At 42.8% G+C, this 24,264-nt stretch overlaps 2 protein-coding genes across 4 annotated transcripts in view; one reads left to right on the top strand and one right to left on the bottom strand.

Annotated features, from left to right (window-relative positions):
- The window catches only part of SMAP1 (small ArfGAP 1), a 132,853-nt gene extending 131,493 nt beyond the window's left edge, over positions 1–1,360 (top strand). For all 3 annotated transcript variants that reach the window (XM_056109663.1, XM_056109662.1, XM_056109661.1), the window contains one exon: positions 415–1,360. In XM_056109663.1, the coding sequence (XP_055965638.1) occupies positions 415–549 (135 nt within the window). In that variant the 3' untranslated portion in view covers positions 550–1,360. The remainder of the gene's footprint in view (positions 1–414) is intronic.
- A 451-nt stretch (positions 1,361–1,811) lies between these two features.
- B3GAT2 (beta-1,3-glucuronyltransferase 2) overlaps positions 1,812–24,264 on the bottom strand; it is an 88,305-nt gene continuing 65,852 nt past the window's right edge. The window contains exons 3-4 of the mRNA XM_056109665.1: positions 2,016–2,164; positions 1,812–1,932 (exon numbers count right to left, since the gene is read on the bottom strand). Of these exons, the coding sequence (XP_055965640.1) occupies positions 1,846–1,932; positions 2,016–2,164 (236 nt within the window). The 3' untranslated portion in view covers positions 1,812–1,845. The remainder of the gene's footprint in view (positions 1,933–2,015; positions 2,165–24,264) is intronic.

The following is a 24,264-nucleotide window of genomic DNA, read 5'->3' as shown; positions in this document are numbered from 1 at the left end:
TTGCTTGATGACTTTTAGAGAATTCATAGAATAGCTATTAGATATCAATGTATAATTTTTGAATAAAGCACAATACCTTAAAGTAACATACTCATAATATGCTCAGATATAAATTCAGAGATTGCTTTGATAATTCTTTTCAGTTCTGATTAGTTTGGGATGGGACAAGACATTGAATCTAGAAACGTAGTACCAATGAACAAAAAACTATTTGGTTTCTGTTCAGAAATAATTGTATGATAGTCTGCTTTACCTAGTTTATTTTCACATTGATGAAGAATGCTTTCATTGCTCTGAAACCACAGTAACTTTGACTAAATCAACTTCAAAGGCAGCTAGTAATAGAGTACCCTAAAATGTCTGTGAAGAATTAAAAGTGAAAAATGTCTCTTAAACCTTTCCCCTGTTTCACAGATGAATCAGCAAATGGCTGGCATGAGCCTCAGCAGTACAAACCCTGCGGTGGGGTTTGGCCAGCCCCCCAGCACAACAGCAGGATGGTCTGGAAGCTCATCGGGTCAGACTCTCAGCACACAACTGTGGAAATGAAAGCTGCAACACAAGTTTCATCCAGAACTACCACCTGACATTCCTTGCTAAAACGCATCTAGTTCCCCTGTTTACTCATGTACATATATATTTTTTTCTTTTTATCCATTTGTTCATATATTAGGGATTATCTGATTGACCGTGTTGGTCTGTCCTGATTAAATTTGATGTGGTGAAAAACCGACGTCAAGGGCAGCTTTGCTCATGTTTCCCATGATTCATGAACCACATTTTTTGAGGAGCTGCTCATTCAACTTGCATAATCAGTTTTACTCTCAGTAAAATTATAGCTCTAATGGTTGCATATGTAAGGGAAGTAGTTATCATGTTAGTAATACCTCTAACAGTGTAAACCCCGCCCCCAAATTAGCCAGTAATCCTGTAGGGAGGTACTGTATGATCAGCTGTTTAATCATATAAATAGAATGTAAATGTATCACTGAGCACTGTTTTCTAGTGTATCAAGATTCTTTTATTTCATCATTCACTTCACTGTGCTGTTGTTATGATGTGCTTAACAGGGAACGTGGTTAGTGAAAGGAAGATAAACCTGGATGTTACTACAAAACTTAGTTTTAAAGAATGGTCAAAGAATTCAAATTTTATCTGCCACTTGTAATTTGGAACTCCTATTAAACTTACATAGTGCTAACATAAAGAACTCTGCACTATACGCAAACAGGGTAACTAAACAAAGCCACTTTGAGTCCTTGAAGGTATATCCAGGTTTATGACAGTAATTGTGTTTACATTTTATGGTGCCTAGTATTGATAAAATGTTATATCCCTATATTAAACTGATGAATCCATAGACTTTTTTGGTGGGTTTTATTTTCTATAGTATATATATATATATATATATGTTGCCACCAACTTTCAAAAAATTAACATTGCAGTGTCAACAGGAACATTTTGTTAGAAAAATACCGTGTCATCAGTTTAAAAGGCCTGCTCATATCAATTATGAGACCGAATCACTGTTTGGGAAGGGAGCACTTAAGATACTCAGAATGATGCCTACAGTGTCATTTAGTTGGACTGTACAGAGACCTTCCAGTTTAGTTGTAAGGAAAACATGCAGAACAAATGAAGACAAAAGCATAACAGTTTACACCATCCAAACTGTTTATGTTACCAACAAGCTCTTTTTAAACAGATGTCCATCGGCTGGCAGTAAAGGCTGAAGACTGTTGTACTGATGTAAAAGGAACAGTACCTGAATGCTTTGAGGCGGACCTCCAAACAGCCTCCTCCTCACCTATTGGCCAGGCAGATGGCTCCAGTTGCTGCTTCAGTTCATACCTCAATTTTCACTGTGTCCAGACGGTATTTTGGCTCGTTGGCTAGATTAACCTTCTCTGTCCGCGTGTGCCACACGAGAACCTAGAGGGGAGGAAAATCTTTTGGGTAGCCTTCCTCTTATGCTGACACCCAACAAGATGTCAAACAGCAAGTGAAATGAATACCTTGGTGCAGTTACTTGCTTTTGGTTCCAGTTCTTCAACTGTTGTTATTTGTTTTAGAAAGTCAGATTCTTGCATGCCTGGCTGGGACCCACGGCGCTTAAATACAGCTTTTGGATTAGATAAGATGACTTGAAGACTTACAGCAAATCCTATATAAAAAGTTCAAAACACAGATTTTAAAATAGCGGTGTGCCTAGCCCTTTTCCATATAATTTTTGTCACATCAAGGTTATTTTTTAAAAACATCTACTATGTGCCTGGGTTCACGGAGTTGAGTAATATCTGTATCACAATCTCCAAAGGGAAAACAGTTGTTGGAATATAGAGTGTTCAGTGCTATGAAAAGAGTGTACGCATGGGACCTTGGGGCAACTACTAGAAAATGTGAAGTCTGTTGATAATAAGGGTGACTCATGAAACTGATGTTTTACATCAGACACACACACATTTGGTACTCAAGGAACAGCTAAGAATTAAATGTAGCTACAAAACATACAACTATGAGAGGAAGGGATGTTTTACTGAACGCTTAACAAAACCAGCATTGCTTTCATTTACTTCTGAGTTTAGAAAACTATGGAAGAGGAGTCAGTTATCAGAAAATGAGTAGCATATAATTGTTTGGTTTAAATTTATAATTTGGTGGGGCTGGAGAGATAGCACAGCGGGTAGGGCGTTTGCCTTGCACACGGCCGACCAGGTTCAATTCCCAGCATCCCATATGGTCCCCTGAGCACCACCAGGAGTAACTCCTGAGTGCAGAGCCAGGAGTAACCCCTTGCATAGCCAGGTGTGACCCCAAAATATATATGTGTGTGTGTGTCTAATTTGGTTCCATCCGAAAAGGGTGGGAGTCTGGAAATCAGTACTGGAAATACCAGTTCGTTTGATTTTATGTTTCATTTTCAAGGAAACAAGCTTAGATTTCTACCAGTGAGTTGTCCATATGAGAAATCATTATTTAATCTGGAAGTTAACAAATTGTTATAAAGCTTAGCCATTAAACATTCTACAAGACATTCTGAGATGCCACCAAGGTCCTGCCCCACCTGCGTCATTGTTTCTGAGATCCTCAAGGAAGGAAGATGACACGATTAACCCAGGCATCCTTCAGAACTTTGTTGCCCCTCTCTGCATTAGCTGAATTGAACTTTTCCTATTTCAAATTGATAGTTGACAAAGTGCCAAATGAGGGCAGGGACTCTGAAGCACAGCTCAGGGGTGGCCTCCAGATAGCACGCCCACATTCTAGACCAGAACTACTCAAACTTTTTGTACTTTTTACCCAAAACATTTTTCTGCAATCCCACTACATAGGTGTATATAAAACAAGCATACAAATAAAACATACACTGATAAGAAGTCAAAGAAATTTAGTGTAAAATATTTAGGAAGCTTGTTTCAAGACCCTGCTGCCTTCATGGGAAAATTTACCTAAAAACTACAAAGAGCTTGGTAAGTGAGTGCCAAATGAGCAGAACATGAGAACGATCCTAAATCCTTAGCGATAGGGTTGGTCCCAGTGTCTTCCACCAGTCCTGGGAGGATAAAGGCAGCACTTTCTGCAGAAGGAACTGAATTTAGAATGAGATGCCTTGCAGTTTTGCCTGGTTTCTTGAACTTAAGGCACCAGTGAAATCAGTTAACCTTTCTTGATTCTCTCATGCAAGGGATCTGACATTCTCAGCTCAGTGTCTGATGTGAAATCGGTGTATGAAAAGGCACAGCAAATGGAGTATCTGAGCTGCAAAGGACTGTCAAGAGAAGTCACAACATACAATTCCGTCCTGAAGATTAATTATAGGGCAGGTGGTGACAACCAGCATTTATGACTGGCAAAGGACTGAAATTCTGGGGCTCCGGAGTTCTGAGGAGCACAGCTTGCCCACCTGCACGCTTCACAGCACTGTGCAGACAGATCTGAAGCCCCCCTCAGATGTAGCTAGAACAGCCACAGGCATCCAATACAGAGGCTCAACGCCAAATCAGTGCCTTTCTTAATATGTGAGCTCAGATTTTCATGTTAGGATGTTGTGGCTTATAGTTTCCATGTTTTCTTCCCTTTGTATCCCTCTTGCCAGCTCCTAGTGAGTCTTCACTCTTCAATCACATTGAAGCACCTGGTATATTTTTTTATGTGGCTTTGAGATACTGATTTTATTTCCCCATTCTCATCAAAAATAAATTTTAAAAAGGATACAAATGGTGCAGAAGTCATCCTAAAAATGATAAGAACCTACTTCGATCTGATTTCTTTCATTTTCCCTTAAGATTTGAACACATTCTTCATGGCCACTGAAGGATCCATCTTTTTCTTAAGAGTATCCACTTCCGACTGTGCAGTTATATTGCAAAAATCAACAATTAAAGCAAAGCTGTGAAGTGGCTTGGCTGCAAGGCCCTCTCGTGGGTCCTGGGAGACAGCCCACTGAAGCAAAGATTTTTCTAATAGAGACAGAGGGGGTGGGTAATTGGAGAGGGAGAAACTGCCCCTGGTCCTGCTCAGGGAGTACCTCAGAGGAAGCAGGACGAAGGCAGCACACAGGAACTGCAGGCTAAGTAGGCCAAATCCTACTTTGGGAAATAATCAGCCTGTGGTGAAGCCGGGGAATTCCTTCTTCCTCTAAAGTGGGATGAATTTTCAATTCCTAAATCTACCCATACATTTGCTTCCCCCCCTCATGGAGGGGCCCACAGACAGTGGTGCTCAAGGCTTACTCCTACCTGGTTACATGTTCAGAGAACACTCTTGCCAGGGAGTCAGGGGTTCCGGGGATGCAACCAGGGTTGGTTGCATGCAAGGCAAGCACCTTAGTGTACTATCATCCCAGCCCCCAAACCTTTTTTTTTTTTTTGTCATAAAATTAACTCTGAAAATACTTGACGTAGCTTTTGAGAGACTAAGAGGCTTACAAAAGTCATGGGAGTAGGCGTCTGCTTATTCGTGTGAAAAATAAAATGCAAATGAAAACTGGCTCTTCACTGAGAAGGCAAGATTTCCTCACTTCAAGGGCAGGGATAAGAATCTATTTCCCTCAGAGGGCAGAGCCTGCCTTATATACTGTTAGAATAATGAAAATAACATTTGTAAAACATCTGATGTCCAATAAAGTCATTTCTACTTCTGGGCAAAATAGAACAACAAATACTGGATTTTTAAAAGCAGAAAACCAAATATGGGGAGAGGGGAGATGGTTTCCAGATAGGTGAAACATGTCTGAGGGAAGAACTGGACAAGAGCCTTCCAGTCACCCCAGCTTCCTTCCTGAAGGTGGGGAGAAAGGGATTCGAGGGCTTTGCAGAGTCCTTGAACTGAGAAAACAAGAGAAGTCAGGGCGGGAAGGCCGTCCTCAGGGCAGAGAACAGGAGAGCAAGGAGCTCGCTCGCTAGATTTGTAAAGGGCTGTCCACAAGCCCAGCTGTGTGAGATCAACCAAATGCTGTGAAACTGGAGTAAAACTGGACTGGCTCACTATCCAGAGTGCACCTGGAAATAGCTAGGGGCATTGGTCAGAGTCTTTGGGAGTGCTTGGGAGGTTATGGTCTATTTTGAGTTCAAACTCAATTTTGAACTCAATTTTGAAAGCAACCTTGGGAAGGTTCAGACTGTAAGAAACGGTTGTTACTCGGGAAAAATAAAGTTAAAATGTGTGTATGTGTATGATAAATGTTACACAATATGTGTAATCTATATAGATCTCAGCTAACGCCCAGCAACATAAAAGTTCAAAGCTCCTAAAACACATAAATTACAAGATGTAAAAAGAAGCAGTAAAATAATCCCATAATGAAAAGAAAGGAAAGAAAGTCAATAGAAGAAAGGAAAGAAAGTCAATAGAAGAAAGGAAAGACTAAGAATGCTAAGAAATGGAAGCTATGAAAAATTATAAGTGGAGGGGCCGGAGTGGTAGTACAGTGGGTAGGGCGTTTGCCTTGCATGCGGCTGATTTGGGTTCAATCCCTGGCATCCCACGTGGTCCCCTGAGCACCACCAGGAGTAATTCCTGAGTGCAGAGTTCAGAGTAATCCCTAAGGCATCACCGACTAGGACCTAAAAAGCCAGAAAAAATAAAATTCAAAGTGGAGCCAAGAATAGTGGATAGGGCACTTGCTTTGCAGGTGGCCAACTCGAATTTGATTCCTGCCATATATTTCCACATACTTGGGAACTAAACAACTCTGAGCAAAATATGGATGGAAGAAATCAAATGGAAAGTGGAAAAAGTGCTTAGTTCTGTGAAAGTATCAAAATCTGTTCGACACCAATTCTAAAACATAAATGCACACCTATGTTCCCTGAAGTAATATTTTCAATAGTCAAGATCTGGAAATGGGCTGGAGCGATAGCACAGCAAGTAGAGTGTTTGCCTTGCATGCAGCCAACCCGGGTTTGATTCCCAGAATCCCATATGGTCCCCCAGGCACCGCCTGGAGTAATTCTTGAGTGAATAAGCCAGGAGTAACTCCTGTCCTGTGCATGGCTGGGTGTGACCCAAAAAGAAAAAAAAAAAGATCTGGAAACATCTCAAGTGTCCAGCAACAGCTGAGTGGGTAAAGTAAATGTATATATGCACAATAAAATACCATTCAACTCTAAGAAAAGATGAAATCTTGCATTTTTCTACAAAGTGTCATGTTGAGCAAAATAAGAAGGGGAAAGCCAGTGCTGGATGATCTTAGTAGATAGGAGTGGAACTAGGGCCAGAAAAATCAAGGCTTTTGATTGGTCATTATATAGGCGATCTGTTTAATCATTTTGTAACCAACCAAACTGATCGGTTTTCAAGACCTTATTTACATATGGCATAACCAGGCAACAGAAATAGCTAAGAGGCATGGCTAGAGAGAGTCCATGAACACAGATCATGGGGTGATTGGGTAGAATTGCTAGGGTAGCTGTCCTGGACATAAAGATTGCTGTTGGACTCTCGTGAGCTGAAAAAAAAAAGAGCTAAAACACTGAAAACACCAGGTAATCCGCATGCTATACTTACAGAGTCACCAAGAACCCAGAAACTGGCTCTGTCTGCTGTCTGCTCTGTATCGACCTCACTCATTTGTGTTTTATGAAAAGCAGCAGAGGGAAAATGACAACAGCCAATGAAAACGGACTTTAAGTTTGCCAAGGTGGGGGGGCAGTGATGGAAAAGAGGGGCCGAGGGAAGAGGTTGGCTGTATTGGAGCTCAGGTGGTGAGTGTGGTGCAGTGACATTGTTGCCTAAAATGTAACCATTAAGACTACTGTATCGAAAAATGATTTTTTAATTGTGGGATGTATCTAAAGCAGTATTTCAATGGGAAATTTAATTTTCAAAGAAAAGCATTTCACACTTTCATTAGATAAGAAATAAAATTCAGTGACTTAAGGTCACACTATTGTCAACTAGAAAAAAAAGTTTAAAGTGAGTAGGAAAAATAAATATGAACACCAAAATCATTGAGACAGAAAACCACAATATATATAATCCAAATCATATCCTTACAAAAAGCCATTAGTACCGATGGAGGGCTAGAGTGATATTATAGCGGGCAGGGGGGCTAGAGTGATATTACAGTGGGCTGACCCGAGTTTGGTCCCTGGCATCTCATATGGTCCCATGAGCTTCTCAGGATTAATTCTTGAGTGTAGAGCAGGAGTAACTCCAGAGCATTACCGGTGTGGCCCAAAAACAAAAAATCCAAAACACCAAAACCCAAAAGTGATTAGTGTTTTTTTTATTTTTTTATTTTTTGTGCTTTTTGGGTCACACCTGGCGATGCACAGGGGTTACTCCTGGCTCTGCACTCAGGAATTACCGCTGGCGGTGCTTAGGGGACATATGGGATGCTGGGAATCGAACCTGGGTTGGCTGTATGCAAGGCAAACGCCCTACCCACTGTGCTATTGCTCCAGCTCCAAAAGTGATTAAGGTAAAGGTAAAGGTAAAGGCCCTCCTGTTGATCGTCGATTTGCTTGAGCGGGCCCAGTAACGTCTCCATTGGAGACTTTGTTGTTACTGTGTCTGGCATATCGAATACTCTCGGTAGCTTGCCGGGCTCTCCAAGAGGGACGGAGGAATCGAACTCGGGTCTGCCATGTTGGCCGCTTGTAAGGCGAACGCCCTACCCGCTGTGCATTAGTATTGATAAATATCTACCCATTGTTATCAGAAAAAAGGGCAAAATATCAATACCTGAAATAGAGGATATTGACAAAGGTCCTACAGATGTTAAAATGCTAATAAAGATTATAAAACTTTCTGTGACAATAAATTTGACAATTTAGATAAAAATTAATAAATTCCTTGAAAAACTCAAGTTATAGAATTTCTTCATCAATACATAATCTGCATAACTCTACTAATAATAGAGATTAAATTTTACAATTAAAAAATCCACAGCCCCCCGCCACCACACACAACACAGTAAACCCAAACCAGGAAAATTCCTCTAGGCTCAGCTTCCCTGGTGATTTCTACCATACATTTAAGGAAGAATTAATACAACTTTTCCAGGAAAAGAAGAGGATATCTAAAATTCTCTGAGGCCAGCATTTCCCTGATATAAAAACTAGGAAGAAAAATAGAAAAGAGGGCTGAAGTGACAGTACAGCAGGTAGGGTGTTTGCCTTACATGAGGCTGACCTGGGTTCGATCCCCAGTACCCCAAATGGTTCCCTAAGCTTGCCAGGAGTAAGTACTGAGCTCAGAGCCAGGCATAAGCCCTGGGTGTGGTCCCACCATCCCCCTCCCCCCCCCAAAAAAACCCACAGAAATGTCCCTTCATACCAGTGGATATGGGGGCTGACGACCTATTGTGAGCACCTATTTATACAGAGGCTTTGGGCCAGCAATATATATATATAGAAAATGCTTAGTTTTAGAGGAGTGAAGTCAACAAGTAACAGTAAATCTCTACTAAGAGAGTTTCTTCCTCCCCTACCCCCGCTCCTGCAGTGTTAGAAATTACATTTAACTAAATCCAACATTTGATTCTTAAAGGTCTCCCGGCAAATTACCAAAGTGAACGTCCTCAGCTTGATAAAGGGCATCTGCTAAATACTTAACAGCTAGCACCACTGGTCAAGGAGTGTTAAAACCCTAAAGATTGGAATAAGGGTGTTTGCTCTTAGATTTTATTCACCAGTGTACTGAAGATTGTAGGCACTGCAGTAAGGCAAGAGAAATGAGGAAGGCATGTAGAACAAAAAGAAAGAAAGAAGGAAAGAAAGAGAAAGAGAGGGAGGGAGGGAGGGAAGGAAGGAAGGAAGGGAAAGAAAGAAAGAAGGAAGGAAGGAAGGAAGGAAGGAAGGAAGGAAGGAAGGAAGGAAGGAAAGAAAGAAAGGCAAAAGAGGCCAAGTCCAACAAACTTCCTCTTCCCCCTTCAGCCAGTGAATAGCATGAAGTGTCCTTATTGGTTCTTGTTTATCAAATTAGCTTCACTTCCAAATAACACATCTCGCCAGTACATTCTCTCTTCTCTAACCACACAAAATCTAATTTCAGCAAGGCTGTCATAAATCAAAACCGTTTCTTGTTTCCAAAAGAGTTTTCTGGAGCAATAATACCTTTATTATTTGGTCCCAAGAAAGATATTAACAGATTTTCCTCTGAAACAGTCATTCTGTCTAGTTGTACAAGAATATTGGATTCTTGACACACCTCTACTGTTTTTGAGGGGTACCAGGTAATTTCGAAAGTTTCTCTACACATTTAAGAGAGAGTACAGGGGTGAAGGTGCATGTCTTGCCAGTAGCTGATGTCAGTCTAATGCCCAATCAGAACTTCATGGTTCCCATGAAGCATTGCCCAGAGGACCTCAAGCACTGTCAGATGTGGCCTGGAGGCCCCTGAACACCATAGGACCAGCCCAGGTAATACCAGAGGGCCCAGGCAGCATCATGACCTGGTTGACCTGACCGCTGCCAGGGTGGGGCCACTGAGGGGTGTGTGTGTGTGTGTGTGTGTGTGTGTGTGTGTGTGTGTGTGTGACACCTGGTGATGCACCTGGTGATGATACTCCTGGCTCATGCACTCAGGAATCACTTCTGGCGGTGCAAGAGGAACCATCTGGGATGCTGGGAATCAAATCTGGGTCAGCCTCATGCAAGGCAAATGCCCCACCCGCTGTGCTATTGCTCCAGCCCCCCACCACTGAGTTTCTTGAGCACCACTTGGGAAGCCCCTCTGTAATCCAAAAGGGAAAAATATTTCCATTTTCAAATGAAAGCACACACACACACACACACACACACACACACACACACACACACCAGTCTTAGAGACTTTTTTTTTTGCTATGGTGGGCAAGGGGTTAGGTCACAACTGGATATATTTAGGGACTAGTCCTGGTGCTTGAGGACCATATGCCAGGGATCAAAGTTGTGCCTTGACCCCTGTACTGCTTTCCCCCAGCCCAGCCTCAGATCATACTGAAGGAAAAAAAGACACATGTGGTACCTCTCTCCCTTTCCAAGTTGGCAGACTTTCCTGAGTCTTCCCAGCAAAGCACACACTGCCTTTGCAGTAAGGACAGTGTGTCAACCTTCCCTACCTGCTCTGTATAAAGATAATTGATATATTGGAATTTTCTACTTAAGTGGCTCTTTGTATATCTCTATATAAAGCGCTGAGAATCATTTAAAAAATATTATTCTTTCTCTACTGAATGACCTGGGCACCCCTGGTGAAAATCAATGATTATAAACTGTGAGGGTTTAATTCAGGGCCGTCTATTCTATCCAATTGATTTATGCTAGTTCCCAGTGTCATTATTATTGTGACTTTATAATAAATTTTTAAATGAGAAAGTGTCTTTTAACTGTGTTATTTTTTGAGATTGTTGTGACTATTTTGAGTCTCCTCCTTTTCCATACAGATTTTAGCATTACCTTGTCAAATTTTTAGGGAGTGGCGAATCACACTGGGTGTGCTCTGGGATCACTCACTCTGGTTGTTCAAAGGACCATATGGGGTTTCAGGGATCAAACCCGGGTCCACTGTGTGCAAGGCAGGTGCCATACCCTCTGTAGTATGTCTCTAGCCCAATCTCTCCTCACCCTTCTCACTTCTCTCAACTTCTTTCTCTCTCTCTCTCTCTCTCTCTCTCTCTCTCTCTCTCTCTCTCTCTCTCTTTCTCCTTGTCAATTTTAGCAAAAGAAGAACAGTCAGAAATTTTTTTCAGAGATTGCACCAAAGACGTCGACTAATTTGGGGAAGGTTGCCACTTAGACTTTATACTGAATCTTATAATCTATAACATTAAGTTCTAATCCATGAACAGAAGATATTTTATACTTGATTCCTCTTAATTTTATTCAGTCTTATAATTTCCAGCGTTCACACCTTGTACTTCTTTTGTAAAACTTATTACTTAAGTACTTATACTTATCAAATTTCACACCATTGTGAAATTTGTTTCATTTATAAGATTGTTCACTGCTTCAGTACAGAAATAGAATTATATTCGGTACAGAAATACAGGGGTTAGAGCGATAGCACAGCGGTAGGGCGTTTGCCTTGTACGTGGCCGGCCAGGCCGGCCCGAGTTCAATTCCTCCACCCCTCTCGGAGAGCCCGGCAAGCTACCGAGAGCATCTCGCCTGCACAGCAAAGCCTGGCAAGCTACCCGTGATGAATTTTATATGCCAAACACAGTAACAACAAAGTCTCACAATGGAGACGTTACTGGGCCCACTTGAGCAAATCGATGAACAACGGGAGGACTGTGACAGTGACAGTGACAGAAATACAATTATATCCTACAATATTACAGACTAAATTTGTTAACTAGTAACATCTGTGTAAGTTCCTGATAATTTTTCTGTGTCAAAGATTTGTTACTTATGAGTGGAAATAGTTTTAATTCTTCTTTTGTACCTTACTTAACTGCCTTATCTTCAATTTACAATCAAGTGGGGGAATATAAGTATTAAAAGGGATCGTATTTGTTTTATTTTCTTCTTAGAGGTAAATATTTCAGGTTTGAACAATCAAATATGTTATAAGCTGTAGATTTGGGGCAGATTTTTATTGGCGGCCTCACCGATCCATACTGGGAGGATTGGAGCCACTATTAGTAAAGCTCAACCCTGCTCTGCCGGCCTGACAGTTTGGTGTTAGGCTCTGGCAATGCTTGGGAACCACCAGCACTATACTGAGCAGTGCCTCTGGGAGAGGAGGTAGGGGTGGGGGGGGTGGGGGGGTGTGAGTGCTTAGAAATCGATCCAAGGCCCCACATGTTGGGCTGCTCAGGTGCTTTTTCTGCCTCTGTTTATCTGATCAGGTGGTGCTCAGGGGGCTATTCCTGGCTCTGTGCTCAGGACCCCTGGCTGTACTCAAAGGAGGAGCATATTTGGTGCAAGTGATTAGACCTGGAATTGGCAGGATCTGAACCAAGTGCCTTAACCCTTGTCTTATCTCTTCAGTCCTTCAATCAGTATTTTGTTCAGAATTTTTGCACTTATTCCTATAAGACATATACGGGTTTTATTTTTTCTTATGTCTGATTTTTGTATCAGAATTACAGTAGTCTGATTTTTTTTTGCAAGTGTTTATGAAAGATTGGTCTTAATTCTTCTTTAAAATGTTTGGCAGAATTTAGCAGTAACATCTGGAACTGAGTTTTTCTCTGTGGATGTCTTGATTACTACCTTAATCTATTTCTTATAGGTGTAATCAGATTTTCTATTTCTTCTTAAGTCAATTTTAATAGTCTTTCCGTAAGTTTGTCCTTAAATCCAGTTACTTTTCTGGGATTTTCCTATAGGATTGCACCCAGTGATGCTTGGGGCATAGTGTGGTATTAAATGTGGATCAACCACATGTGAGACATGGCCCTTAGCCCTTTTACTCTGTCTCCAGCCCCATAGTACCTGATTTTATTAACCCAAAGTGTCTCTCATTTTTCCTGAAGTCTAAAGTTTTTGTCACATTAGCTGATGCTTTTAAAGAAGTCTTGGTTTTGCTGGTTTGCTCCCTTGTTTTTCTATTCCCTATTTCATATAATTTTGCTTAATCATTATTTCCCTTGTGTGTAGCACAGTGGTAGGGTGTTTGCCTTGCACACGGCCGACATGGCCGACCCGAGTTCGATTCCTCCGCCCCTCTCAGAGAGCCCAGCAAGCTACCGAGAGTATCTCGCCCGCACGGCAAAGCCTGGCAAGCTCCCCGTGACGTATCCGATATGCCAAACACAGTAACAACAAGTCTCATGATGGAGACGTTACTGGGCCCGCTCGAGCAAATTGATGAACAATGGGAGGACAGTGACAGTGACAGTGTGGTTTATCATAGGTTCAGTTTTCTCTATGTCTAGCTTCTTATAATAAAAGATTAGTTTATTGGCTTAAATTCTTTGTTTTATTTACCACTATAAGTTTTCACGTATTTTAAAAATTTCACTCTATAAATTATAGCATGTTGTTCCCATTTTTACTCATCTTAAAGTATGTGCCAATATTCTTTATGATTTATTCTTTAATTAGTTTGTTATTTAGTAGTATGCTATTCAATTTGTACCCACTTGTGAATTTAAAAAACTACTCTCTGGTATTTCTGATTTCATTTGTGTAGTCATCATACAAGAACATATTTCATAAGATTTCAGTTATTTTAAAATTAACAAGACTTGTTTCCTGGCCTAACAGTATTCTATATGCTAGAGAATATTTAAATGCACATTTGAGAAGAAAGTGTATCCCACTGTTTGTGGGTGAGCTGTTTCATAAATGCCCTAGGTCTACTGGGTCTATTGTGTTTTCAATCTTCTGATTGATATATTCTATATTATGCTATTACTGCAAGTAGTTATGCTGATGTTTGCAAATACTATTGCTGAATTATTTCTATGTCCATTTCTACATTTCTGCTCTCTATAACTTGGAACTCTGTCTTAAGATGCACACGTATTTTTGTTAATAGTGTCTTAATGCACTGATACTTTCACTATTAAGTAAACGTTTTGTTATCTAGTAATAATAATTTTTGGTCTTAATCCTTATTCTGTCTGGTATTTTTATAGCCACTCATTTTTTTGATTTCTATTTGTATGATGTATTCATTTCCATTCTTTTTCTTTCAACCCATTTGTATCTTTGAATCTAAAATATTTTGTCTTGTAGACAGAATAGTTATATCATACTTTTTAATCCGCTAAAGAAGCCTATTTCCTCCAGATTGAATCATATATTCCATTTAGATTCGATGTAGGTACTGATGAATTTAAATTTATGTCTTCCATTTTTCAATTTATTTTTTATATGCCTAATATGTGTCCATCCCTATATTTCTCCATTACTCTATCTTTTAGCATTAGCTAAGTGCTACTATATGATTTTTCATTTAATTTCTTTAAATAGTATGTATTTTCTATTTTCTTAAGAAGCTGCCTTAGGAAATTAAAATTAGTATCTGAGCTTCCAACAATCAAACAAAGTCCAAACATCAACCTCGTTTTAATAGTATGTAAAAACTTTTCCTTTATCTACTTTACCTGAAATGTTTTGACCCCTCTTTTGTGCTGCTATTATCATGGAAATCAAATCTTTGTCTGGGCCTCTCATTCCAGATAGCCTGCTGCCACCCCCATACTTCCTTTTCTTGTCCTGCAATGACCTGGGTCACTCACTGCATTACGGTGCTCACACATTTGGTTCCAATGCTTGAAAGAGACACACCTTCTACTGGGAGTGACACACTTGGTTCTGGTGCACCGAGGCTCCCAGTGGCAGTGTCACTGGTATTTCAAACAATGCATGCAGGCAATGTCCAGGATCAAATTTGTGGCTCACACTTGCGGGACAGGTACTCTGCCACTGGGCCCTCTCTGGACAGAAGATTTCCGGTTACTGCTTTATGTTGTTTTCATTTAAATCAGAGAAAAAGTGTAACAGTTAACATTACACTTAGACTGTTTGAAAAATTTGTTCAAGGAGTTACTTCTATTGTTTTTTTTTTTTAAATGTGGATTAGATTTACTACCTGGAGTCTGCTCCTTTCAGCCTAGACTCCTTTTGTGTACATGTTTTGGGAAGTTTTTGAGCCCATGCCCAAACAGTGCTCAGGAGCCATCAATGACTGTATTCTGGAATGACGTCTGGTGATGCTTAGGGATCCACACGTGGTGGTAGGGATTAAAGCAGGGAAGCAGGATACTGGCAAATGCCTCAACTCCTGTACTATCTCTCTAGCCCCCAAAGACTCCTGTAATCATTTTTGGTCTATAGTCTACTTTTAGCATGCTTCTCCCACCCTGGGAGGATCCTCACAATACCCTTTATTTGGTGCTCTTTTCTCTATCTGAGGTGGTGGAGGATGGGCACTGGTGGAGGAATGGGTACTCGATCATTGTATAACTGAAACCCAAGCAAAAAATTTGTAAGTCTATAACTACCTCATGGTGTTTCACTAATTTAAAAAATAAATAAAATAAAATAAAATATCAACAATTGTAATAATAAAAATATCCAACACTTTCTGGTAAGAAAAGACTCCTGTAAGACATAATTAATAACAATTGTTTTTCTTGCCACTTATTTATTAGAAATTGCTTAATTTAGGCAATCATTTCTACCACCCCACCCCCCCCTTTTTTCTTTCTTATCCTCAATCTCAGTCATCTCGATTGATCTCTCAAGTTTGGTGATCCCTTAGTCTGATCAATTTATATGTGAAACTCTGGTGAAATTTAAATTTTCTATTATTGTACTTTCAACTCCAGACCTATATTTATAATTAAATCTTTTTTTTTCTTTTTGGGTCACACCTGGCAATGCACAGGGGTTACTCCTGGCTCATGCACTCAGGAATTACTCCTGGCGGTGCTCGGGGGACCACATGGGATGCTGGGAATTGAAACCGGGTCGGCTGCGGGTAAGGCAAACACCCTACCCGCTATGCTATCGCTCCAGCCCCTATAATTAAATCTTTTAAAAAATATATATTGTTCACTTCTTTATCTTCTCTCTTTAATAAGCAATGATCATAAAATTTTCCTTTAAAACCTCTCAAAGTCATTTAGAAGCCATTGTTGTTTGTGGAAAAAATAACAGTTAATTTTTAGAAAGTATTCTTTATCTACGGGCTGGAGCGATAGCAGAGCGGTAGGGCGTTTGCCTTGTGCACAGCCAGTCCAGCCGAGTGGGGTTCGATTCCTCCGCCCCTCTTGGAGAGCCCCGCAAGCTACAGAGAGTATCTTGCCCACAAGGCAAAGCCTGGCAAGCAACCCATGACGTATTCAATATGCCAAACACAGTAACAACAAGTCTCACGATGGAGACGATGGAGACGTTACTGGGCCCGCTTGAGCAAATCGATGAACAATGGGAGGACAGTGTTTGTTTGTGTTTATTCATTATATAATCTATACATGAATCATTTAAATGACTGAAAACAAGAACAATAATAGAAAGTTAAATCTTCTAAGGAAACAATAACGATGCTGAATAAGGATGGAAAACCTGATCCTCAAAACAAAAGATAAATAGAGAAGGTTTAATCAACTGTATATTTAGTATTACAAAAAAATATCCATTATGATTTTCTAATAATTTAGTAGCAGAGAACTAAGGCATGCTAAGAGTGAAGTGGTTTTATTGGGTCAACAATGAAAAACAAAAACAAAAGCTTAGTGGGAAACAAGAACTATTTTCTTTATTGGGGAGGGTGGGGCTTAGGCCACACCCGGAAGTGCACAGTTACCTCCTGGTAGGCTCAGGGGATTATATGGGATGCCAGGGATTGGACCTGGGTCAGCCAAGGCAAACTCTGGCCTCACAACCCATTTTCTATGTCAGTATTGACAGGTTTGACACAGTCTTGTGCTTACCCTTGAAATATTCTACTTTATATTTTCCAAAAACACTAATGAATATATCATATTTACTCTAGTCCAACCCAGAAAATAGAACACAATGGGTGGAGAAGGTCCCAAGTCCAAGAAAGGTCTGGAGGTCAGCATCCTCCTACCCGCACCTGCTCAAGTGGAGGTGAACACAACAATGACGCAGTTATACCACATACATCATCTGCATGAACATAAAAGTATGTCTTGATTGATAGACATAATAGTCGTCGAGTATCTACAGTGTTATGCCAGATGCTTTGTGTGTATATCTTATTCTGTGATTCTCTGAACAATCCCATTCTCCCTGTTGTGTAAATGAAGAAAATGGAAGCTCAAGATCAAGAATTCTCTGGGGCTGGACTGATAGACTGATAGCACAGCAGGGAGGGCATTTGCCTTGCACGCGGCTGACCTGGGTTAGATTCCCAGCATCCCATATGGTCCCCTGAGCATGGTCAGGGGTAATTCCTGAGTGCAGAGCCAGGAGTAACCCCTGTGCATCACCGGGTGTGACCCAAAAAGCAAAAAAAAAAAAAAAGATCAAGAATTCTCTAAGTAGGGTTGAGGACTCAAAGCTTAGTGGGAGGGCATTGCTAGAGATATAATGATCTCTGTGTGAATCTGAGCTCTACCACTTAATCACTGTGCACCGTTGCACAAGTTACTTGGCATGTGTAGCCCATATATATATGTGTATATATCACAGTCACGGTCCTCCCGTTGTTCATCGATTTGCTCGAGCGGACCCAGTAACATCTCCATTGGAGACTTTGTTGTTACTGTGTTTGGCATATCGAATATGTCATGGGTAGCTTGCCAGGCTTTGCCGTGTGGGCGAGATACTCTCAGTAGCTTGCTGGGCTCTCCGAGAGGGGCGGAGGAATCGAACTCGGGTCGGCTGTATTGGCTGCGTGCAAGGCAAACGCCCTATCGCTGTGCTATATATATATATATATATATATATATATATATATATATGTATATATATATATATATCAGTGTTATCCTACATATGTATATGTAGGATAACACTGTTTTTGTCCTTCCTGCATAGCCTTAGGTAGTTTAGGTTTATTGGGTTACTCCCATCATAGTACTCCCATTCCTCTGTGTAATGGCCCGGGCCCACTTTGAACAGGAGTGGCTAGGGGAAGAGCCGTCACACCCCACCCCACTCCCCAGCCACCCCTCGAGAGATTTTTTACGTATATGTGTGTGTGTGTGTGTGTGTGTGTGTGTGTATGTGTGTGTGGCTGATACTAGTCCATCACCTGCAGAGCTGAGTTAAGACTAAACGGGGAAGTACAGGAGGTTCTCACAAAGGCCTGATGCCTGATTAATATTCAGTAAACACTATGTCATGAGACTGATATACAGAAAAACATTGGGCTATTCTGGACTAAGTGCTTTACTCCACTCAAATGTTGGGGGCAATGACAATATGCAAAGCTAGGGCTTCTGTAATTGAAGCAGGCTGAGGCCCCGGAATCCCCTCAGACTACTTCCTCGGCAGACGTGAAAGACTTTGGTGTTTCCCTCCTACTCCACCCCCACCAGTGCCAGCTCTAACAGCTGCCGCCCCAAAAGAGGTTCCCTGCATGTGAACATACAGATGTGCGGGGGCGCCTCAGCCCTGGGGCCCACCTCTAGCGAGGAGCCTGTGGGCAGACCACATTCCTGAGGCCACACTGCAAAGCCTCTTAAAGTCACTTCATTTTGCTCATCGACGAGAAAGAGACAACAGGCTGTGATCTTCCCTGTGAGTTGTCAGGGCTGGCGGCTGCAAGCAACAATAACAGAAACACAGAGTGCCAAGGACAGAGTCTACATCAGTCTGCAGACCTTGCACTAAGAGGGACCATATGCCACGTGAAGTCACTCTGGAAAAGCTTGAGTGACCTGCTCTTTCTCATATAAAATGTCTGTGCACTGGAAACATCACACTTAAAACTCCAAATGGCTCCAGTATGGCGAACGGTCCTTCTGTGGCAGGTAAGAGCTCAGTGGATCTCCTGGGCCCTCCTCAGTTAAACCAGGATCACTGATAGATATAAATTTATAAGTTCTGCTTGAGCAACCAGTGTGGAAACAAAAACCCTCCAGTAGGGCAAGTCCTCTAAGACATACACAGGCTCTAAGGACTGCTGTGGCGGGCTTCTTCCCTCGTGGAGGCACATTCTGCTGGGGAACAGAAAAGAGTACAGGCTTCTCATCTCCCCAGCACCTGTGACCCCACCCAGAAAGTGCCACAGGACTGAAGCACAGAAGCTCCTAACTCCGAAGCTAATAAAGAGGCCTAGGGCCTGCCCTTCTCTGGGTGCCGATAACGGCTCCCCAGGAGAGTGGCCTGAAAGCTGAGAACTGGATTGCCACTCAGTGCCTCTTCTGCAAACCACAGCACCCGAAAGGAGAGAGAGAACAGAGGGGATTGCCCTGCCACAGAGGCAGGATGGAATGGGGGGATGGGGGGCGGGAGGGATACTGGGATCCGTGTTGGTGGGAAATGGGCACTGATGGAGGGATGGGTATTTGATCATTGTATAATTGAAACCCATCAAACCCATTGTATAATTGTAATTCCATCAAGGCCAAGACCCAGAGACCAGAAGAGAACAGCGTAGAGTCTCCTGCCCCCGCACCTGGCTGTCCTCACCAGGGCCCCTTGGAGGGGGCGGGTTGAGTTTTCCTCCCCGCCCCGATCAGGGCTCTGGCAGCCGAAGACCTCCAGAACCAGCCACCACCATGCTGAGACCACTCTCCACATGCATGAAGGTACTGGCCAAGGAACAAAGGCATGTGGGTCCTGGGGCTGAGATCTCCAAGCCTGCTCGGATCTGGGCTGAGCATCCTCCACCAAGATCCTCCATCTTCCAGTAGGCAGGGGTCACACCCACCAACTGGCCCCCTGGCACTGTGTAATCCCATCAATGGCCAAGACCCAGACACTATAAAACCCAGCTCCTGGAAGCACGTGGCCACAATTGCAGCCATGTGACATCTTATTATCTCATTCTTACTTTGGACAAACTGGCAGGCTACCGAATGTAACCTGCCCACCCGGCAGAGTCTGGCAAACTCCCCGTGGCGTACCCAATATGCCAAATACCAGTAACAATGATGGGTCTCATTCTCCTAACCCTGAAAGAGCCTTGAATATGGCACCTTTTAAAAAATCTCAGGGCTAGGATGAAGGAGACGTTACTGGGGCCTGCTTGAGGCAATCGACGAACAACAGGATGGTCGTGATCCTGATAATTGAAACCCAAGCACAAAAATTTGTAAGTCTACAACTGTACCTCTTGGTTTGTTACTAATAAAAATTTAAAAAAAAATTGAGAACTGAAAAAGAAGCAGAGCTCAATTAAAGAAGGAATGTTCCAGACATGAGGTATCTGTGCTGAGGCAAAAGCAAAGAGCAGGACGTTCAGGTGGAATTTCAGGAGTGGGTGCCCCCCTCCTACCAAAGACAGGATGGGAATGGAGGGGGCTGTCCAGTGGACAAAGGGGAGGCAGGCTGGGGGAGTAGGGCTGACAGTGATCACTGTTCCCGCAACGAGGTGAGACCTCTCAGCTAAAAGTGAGTCCCAGAAGCTGGGTTATCCTTCTGGTTTCTCAGTGGCTGGGGTGATGGCAGGGACACAGCTTGGAGCTTGGGTAGTGTCCTGTCTTTGTCTTTCTCCATAACTTGGCCCCTTCCAAACTACACCCAGGCATAAAGGTGATCCGGAATGAGTTAACTCACAAGTTACAGGAGTGCCTGATGGAATTGGGTGCGCCTCAGAGCACTGTGATAGGTGCATCTTGATAAGCCTAAGCTCTCTGTGCGAGGAACAAGAACAAACCAATGCTATCCAACACCAAGTTCCACAGCCCTGTTGATGGACAGAATCTCTAAAAGGAATCCAGCATTTGAGATGTGTGTTACAGAACCTGTCTCGTGTCTTGTTCCTCCACTCCCCAATACAGATTATTTTTGCACAGCTTATTTCCTGGTGAACGGATTGTTTTGGTTGCCCAAGATCATCACAGGTACTAAGCTTTAGTTAACAGAAATTCGCTCAACAATTTATACCCATTGAAACAAAACGAAAATCTGTTTGGACATATTAAACGTGAAGATGGGAATTATCACCACGTCACACAACAGTATTTTAAAAAGCCTAAATTGGGGCTGAAGTGATAGCACAGCAGGTAGGGTGTTTACCTGGCACGCGACTGACCCGGGTTCGATTCCCAGCATCCCATATGGTACCTGGAGCACCGCCAGGGGTAATTCCTGAGTGCAGAGCCAGGAGGAACCCCTGTGTATTGCAAGGTGTGACCCAAAAAGAAAAAAATCTAAATTTCTGCCAGTGATAGAATCTAAAAGGACAGAGTAAAATGTTGTAAACTCCTGCTGCCTCCCACCATGTTGTTTGCAAATCCTATTTCCCGCTCATATGTAAGACCCATTATAATTACTGGTTTTGGCATATCGAATACACAACGGATAGCTTGCAAGGCTCTGCCGTGCGGGTGGAATACTCTCGGTAGCTTGCCAGGCTCTCCGAGAGGGACAGAGGCTTTTGGGGCGGCCTCTAATTGCCCTTGTAAGCACGCAAGAGAGACAAATGGAGACGTTACTGGCGCCCGCTCAAGCAAATCGATGATTAACGGGAAGTCAAGTGATCAAGTGTTCAAGTGATGTAAGAAGCTGCGAGATTGCCACCCCAGCAGCCATCACTCCTCATGACGACCCCTGCCTGTCCCCCTGTGAGCGACAGACACCTGAGAGTTGTTCGCCAAACATGTATTGCTCCTGTGGTCTCCGCCTGCCTTGAGTTGGGCCAGCAAGGAAGGGCCTCTCAGAGCTGCTCCTCTCCCACTCCCTGTGCCAACCACTGCGACAGCTCCATAGAACTGCAAATCCCGGTGATTCTCATGTCCTTCAGTTTCCATTGCCATGAGATTTAGTCCTAACGGTGTCTACACAGTGAGACACAGTGCAACTTGGGGGCAGGGTTGTTCTTTTTCCAACTTTCTGCAGCCCTGCTATGCCCAGCATTGTGGACTTCAGGCCACTGTCACTTTGCTGCTGCATGAAAGGTGGGTGGGTGACCAGCCTCCAGCCACTCCAACCGTTGCTCCGCTCACACAGGGCAGCAATCTGATGCCTTCTGCAACAGCTTGTTTATTCCCTGTGCCGTGTGTAGGTGGTCCTGGAGTGAGACTCGAAACCACTTTGGGGTCACAAGTGTTGTCAGTCTAAGGCTTCAACACATCCAAGTCCCACAGGACGTCAGGCCAGAAAAGCCAACGGTTCTCCTAGTATCATCCCCCACTTTCTGTTAGTTACACATGAGGAACAGTATCACTTTACGATCATGTCCAATTTTTACGCATCATGCAAAAGTCCACAATGGTCAGAGTGAACCTGAAGACATCCCTGAACAGACCCGAAGCTTTTACAGGTGGGAATATTAAGTAAGGTGAGACATGAGTGGAAAGGCAAGTGCGATTTGAAGGTCTCTCTTTCTCAAGATAGGAAAATGATCCTGTTCTGACTCGGTGGTATTTTAATTAAAAAATGTCCCCATCTTTGGGCTGAGTTGGGCTCTTGTCAAATAGCTTCTAGAGCACCTGGAATTTCCCTAGAGATAGAAGATTTTTCTAAAAAAAGATTGATTTTTTCAATTGAATCACAGCGAGATACACAATTACGAAGTTGTTTATAATTAGGTTTCAGTCATATAATGTTCCAATACCCGTCCCTTCAGCAGTGTACATTTCCCACCACCAATGTCCCGAGTTTCCCTCCTGTTCCCAATCACCTCTATGGTAGAGTCTCTCTCTCTCTCTCTCTCTCTCTCTCTCTCTCTCTCTCTCTCTCTCCCCCACCATTCCCTTTTGGCCCTTATGGTTTGCAATACAGACATTGAAAGTTTATCATGCATATCCCTATATCTACTTTCAACACTCAGTTCTTGTCCAGAGTGACCTTCAACTATTATTGTCTATCTCCCTTCAGGGATAGAAGCCTTTGGTTATGCCAACGAGGTCTCCAGGTGAGCCCTTCTATAGCTTCAGGAGGAGGGCTGGGGACCAGAAAGGATGACCCTATGACAAGAGTTGAAACTCTGGATCATCCTGACTGACCTAGGGAGAGAAACTCTACTCTGAGCTCATTTGCCCGATCGCTGATTTCATCAATCCTGCCAATACCATGTTGCCCCTATAAACCTCGCTTGAGGAGGCATGGCCCAGCTGCCATGTAGACAGGAGTGTGACACATTCATGTAATAGAAGGGAGATGCATACGGATTCCACAAGAAAGAGACAAAAAAGCTTTGCAGTCCCTTTCAGATGGGCCTCTGTGAGTTTCCTCACTGGCTGGGGCCTAACCTATTTCCTGAGTGGTAATGAGACCATAAAGACAATCAGAGCACACATTGAGTTCTATGGGCCCTTCGAGGCTTTGTACAACCTGAAAGTGTCATGGGAAACTTCAGGTTTAACAGTTCACTGGCGAGAAATGCAGGGGGCCTGTGGACATGCAAGGGATAGTTGGTGGTATCTGAGCAAGGACAGCCTCAGACTTGTGGGGTGCTTAGTGCGAGAATTCTGCAGCACCAGGTGGGCTTGGATGTCACTGTGAATTGGGCTCTCACTGGCAATCGGAGGTACTGGCATTCAACAGGCATGGTGCACAGCATAGCGAGTAGGGCGCTTGTCCTGTATGCAGCCAACCCGGGTTCAATTCTCAGAACCACCTAGGGTCTCCTTACCCCCACTAGGAGTGATCCCAAGTGCAGAGCCAGGTGTAAACCCTGAGCACCATGGGGTGTGTTTTCCCGAAACAGAGCACAAAATACACAGTGCCCTAACTGCTACCTCTGAGAGTTCCGAATAATTTGCATGTAAATATTTGTTGAGCATTTAAATAAGTGCCTAGGTTTTAAGTTCAGAATTTGAACCAATCTCCTACAATGGCTGAAGATGACTTAAAACTCTTAATTTATAAAGTTTCTTCAAGACCTGTCATTCCTGAATAGTTTCTAGAAGAGTCTCAAGTAAGTCTGTCACTTAAAGTAACTCTGATTTCAAAAAATGCTAAAAACTTTGCATGAACTCTCCTATTTGAGGCCAATCACACCGAGCCAGGCACTGGATGTCTGAGGTGTAAGAACTTAAACATGAGGCACAATTCAGCAGAAATATTTCCAGGTCTCTCTGCCTTGGTTGAGCCTGGCAGACCACAGCAGAAGCCCAGGGCATGTTGCTGCCAGGGCACCATCTGCCTCAAGCTTCATTTTCCCCCATTGCTAACCATCAGTTTCTCTCTCCTCCCACAACCCATAATGTAAGGAAAAGAAGATTTATTTCTGCCTCTAATGATGTACAATTTCTGGACAACAGTGCTTCATCTACGAGGACAAAAATGACAACAG

This window comes from Sorex fumeus, unplaced genomic scaffold (genome assembly GCF_029834395.1).
Source record: "Sorex fumeus unplaced genomic scaffold, SorFum_2.1 ptg000008l, whole genome shotgun sequence".
Lineage (NCBI taxonomy): Eukaryota > Metazoa > Chordata > Mammalia > Eulipotyphla > Soricidae > Sorex > Sorex fumeus.
The sequence above is the reverse complement of the archived record's forward strand: the minus strand, read 5'-3'. Positions and strand labels throughout refer to the sequence as shown.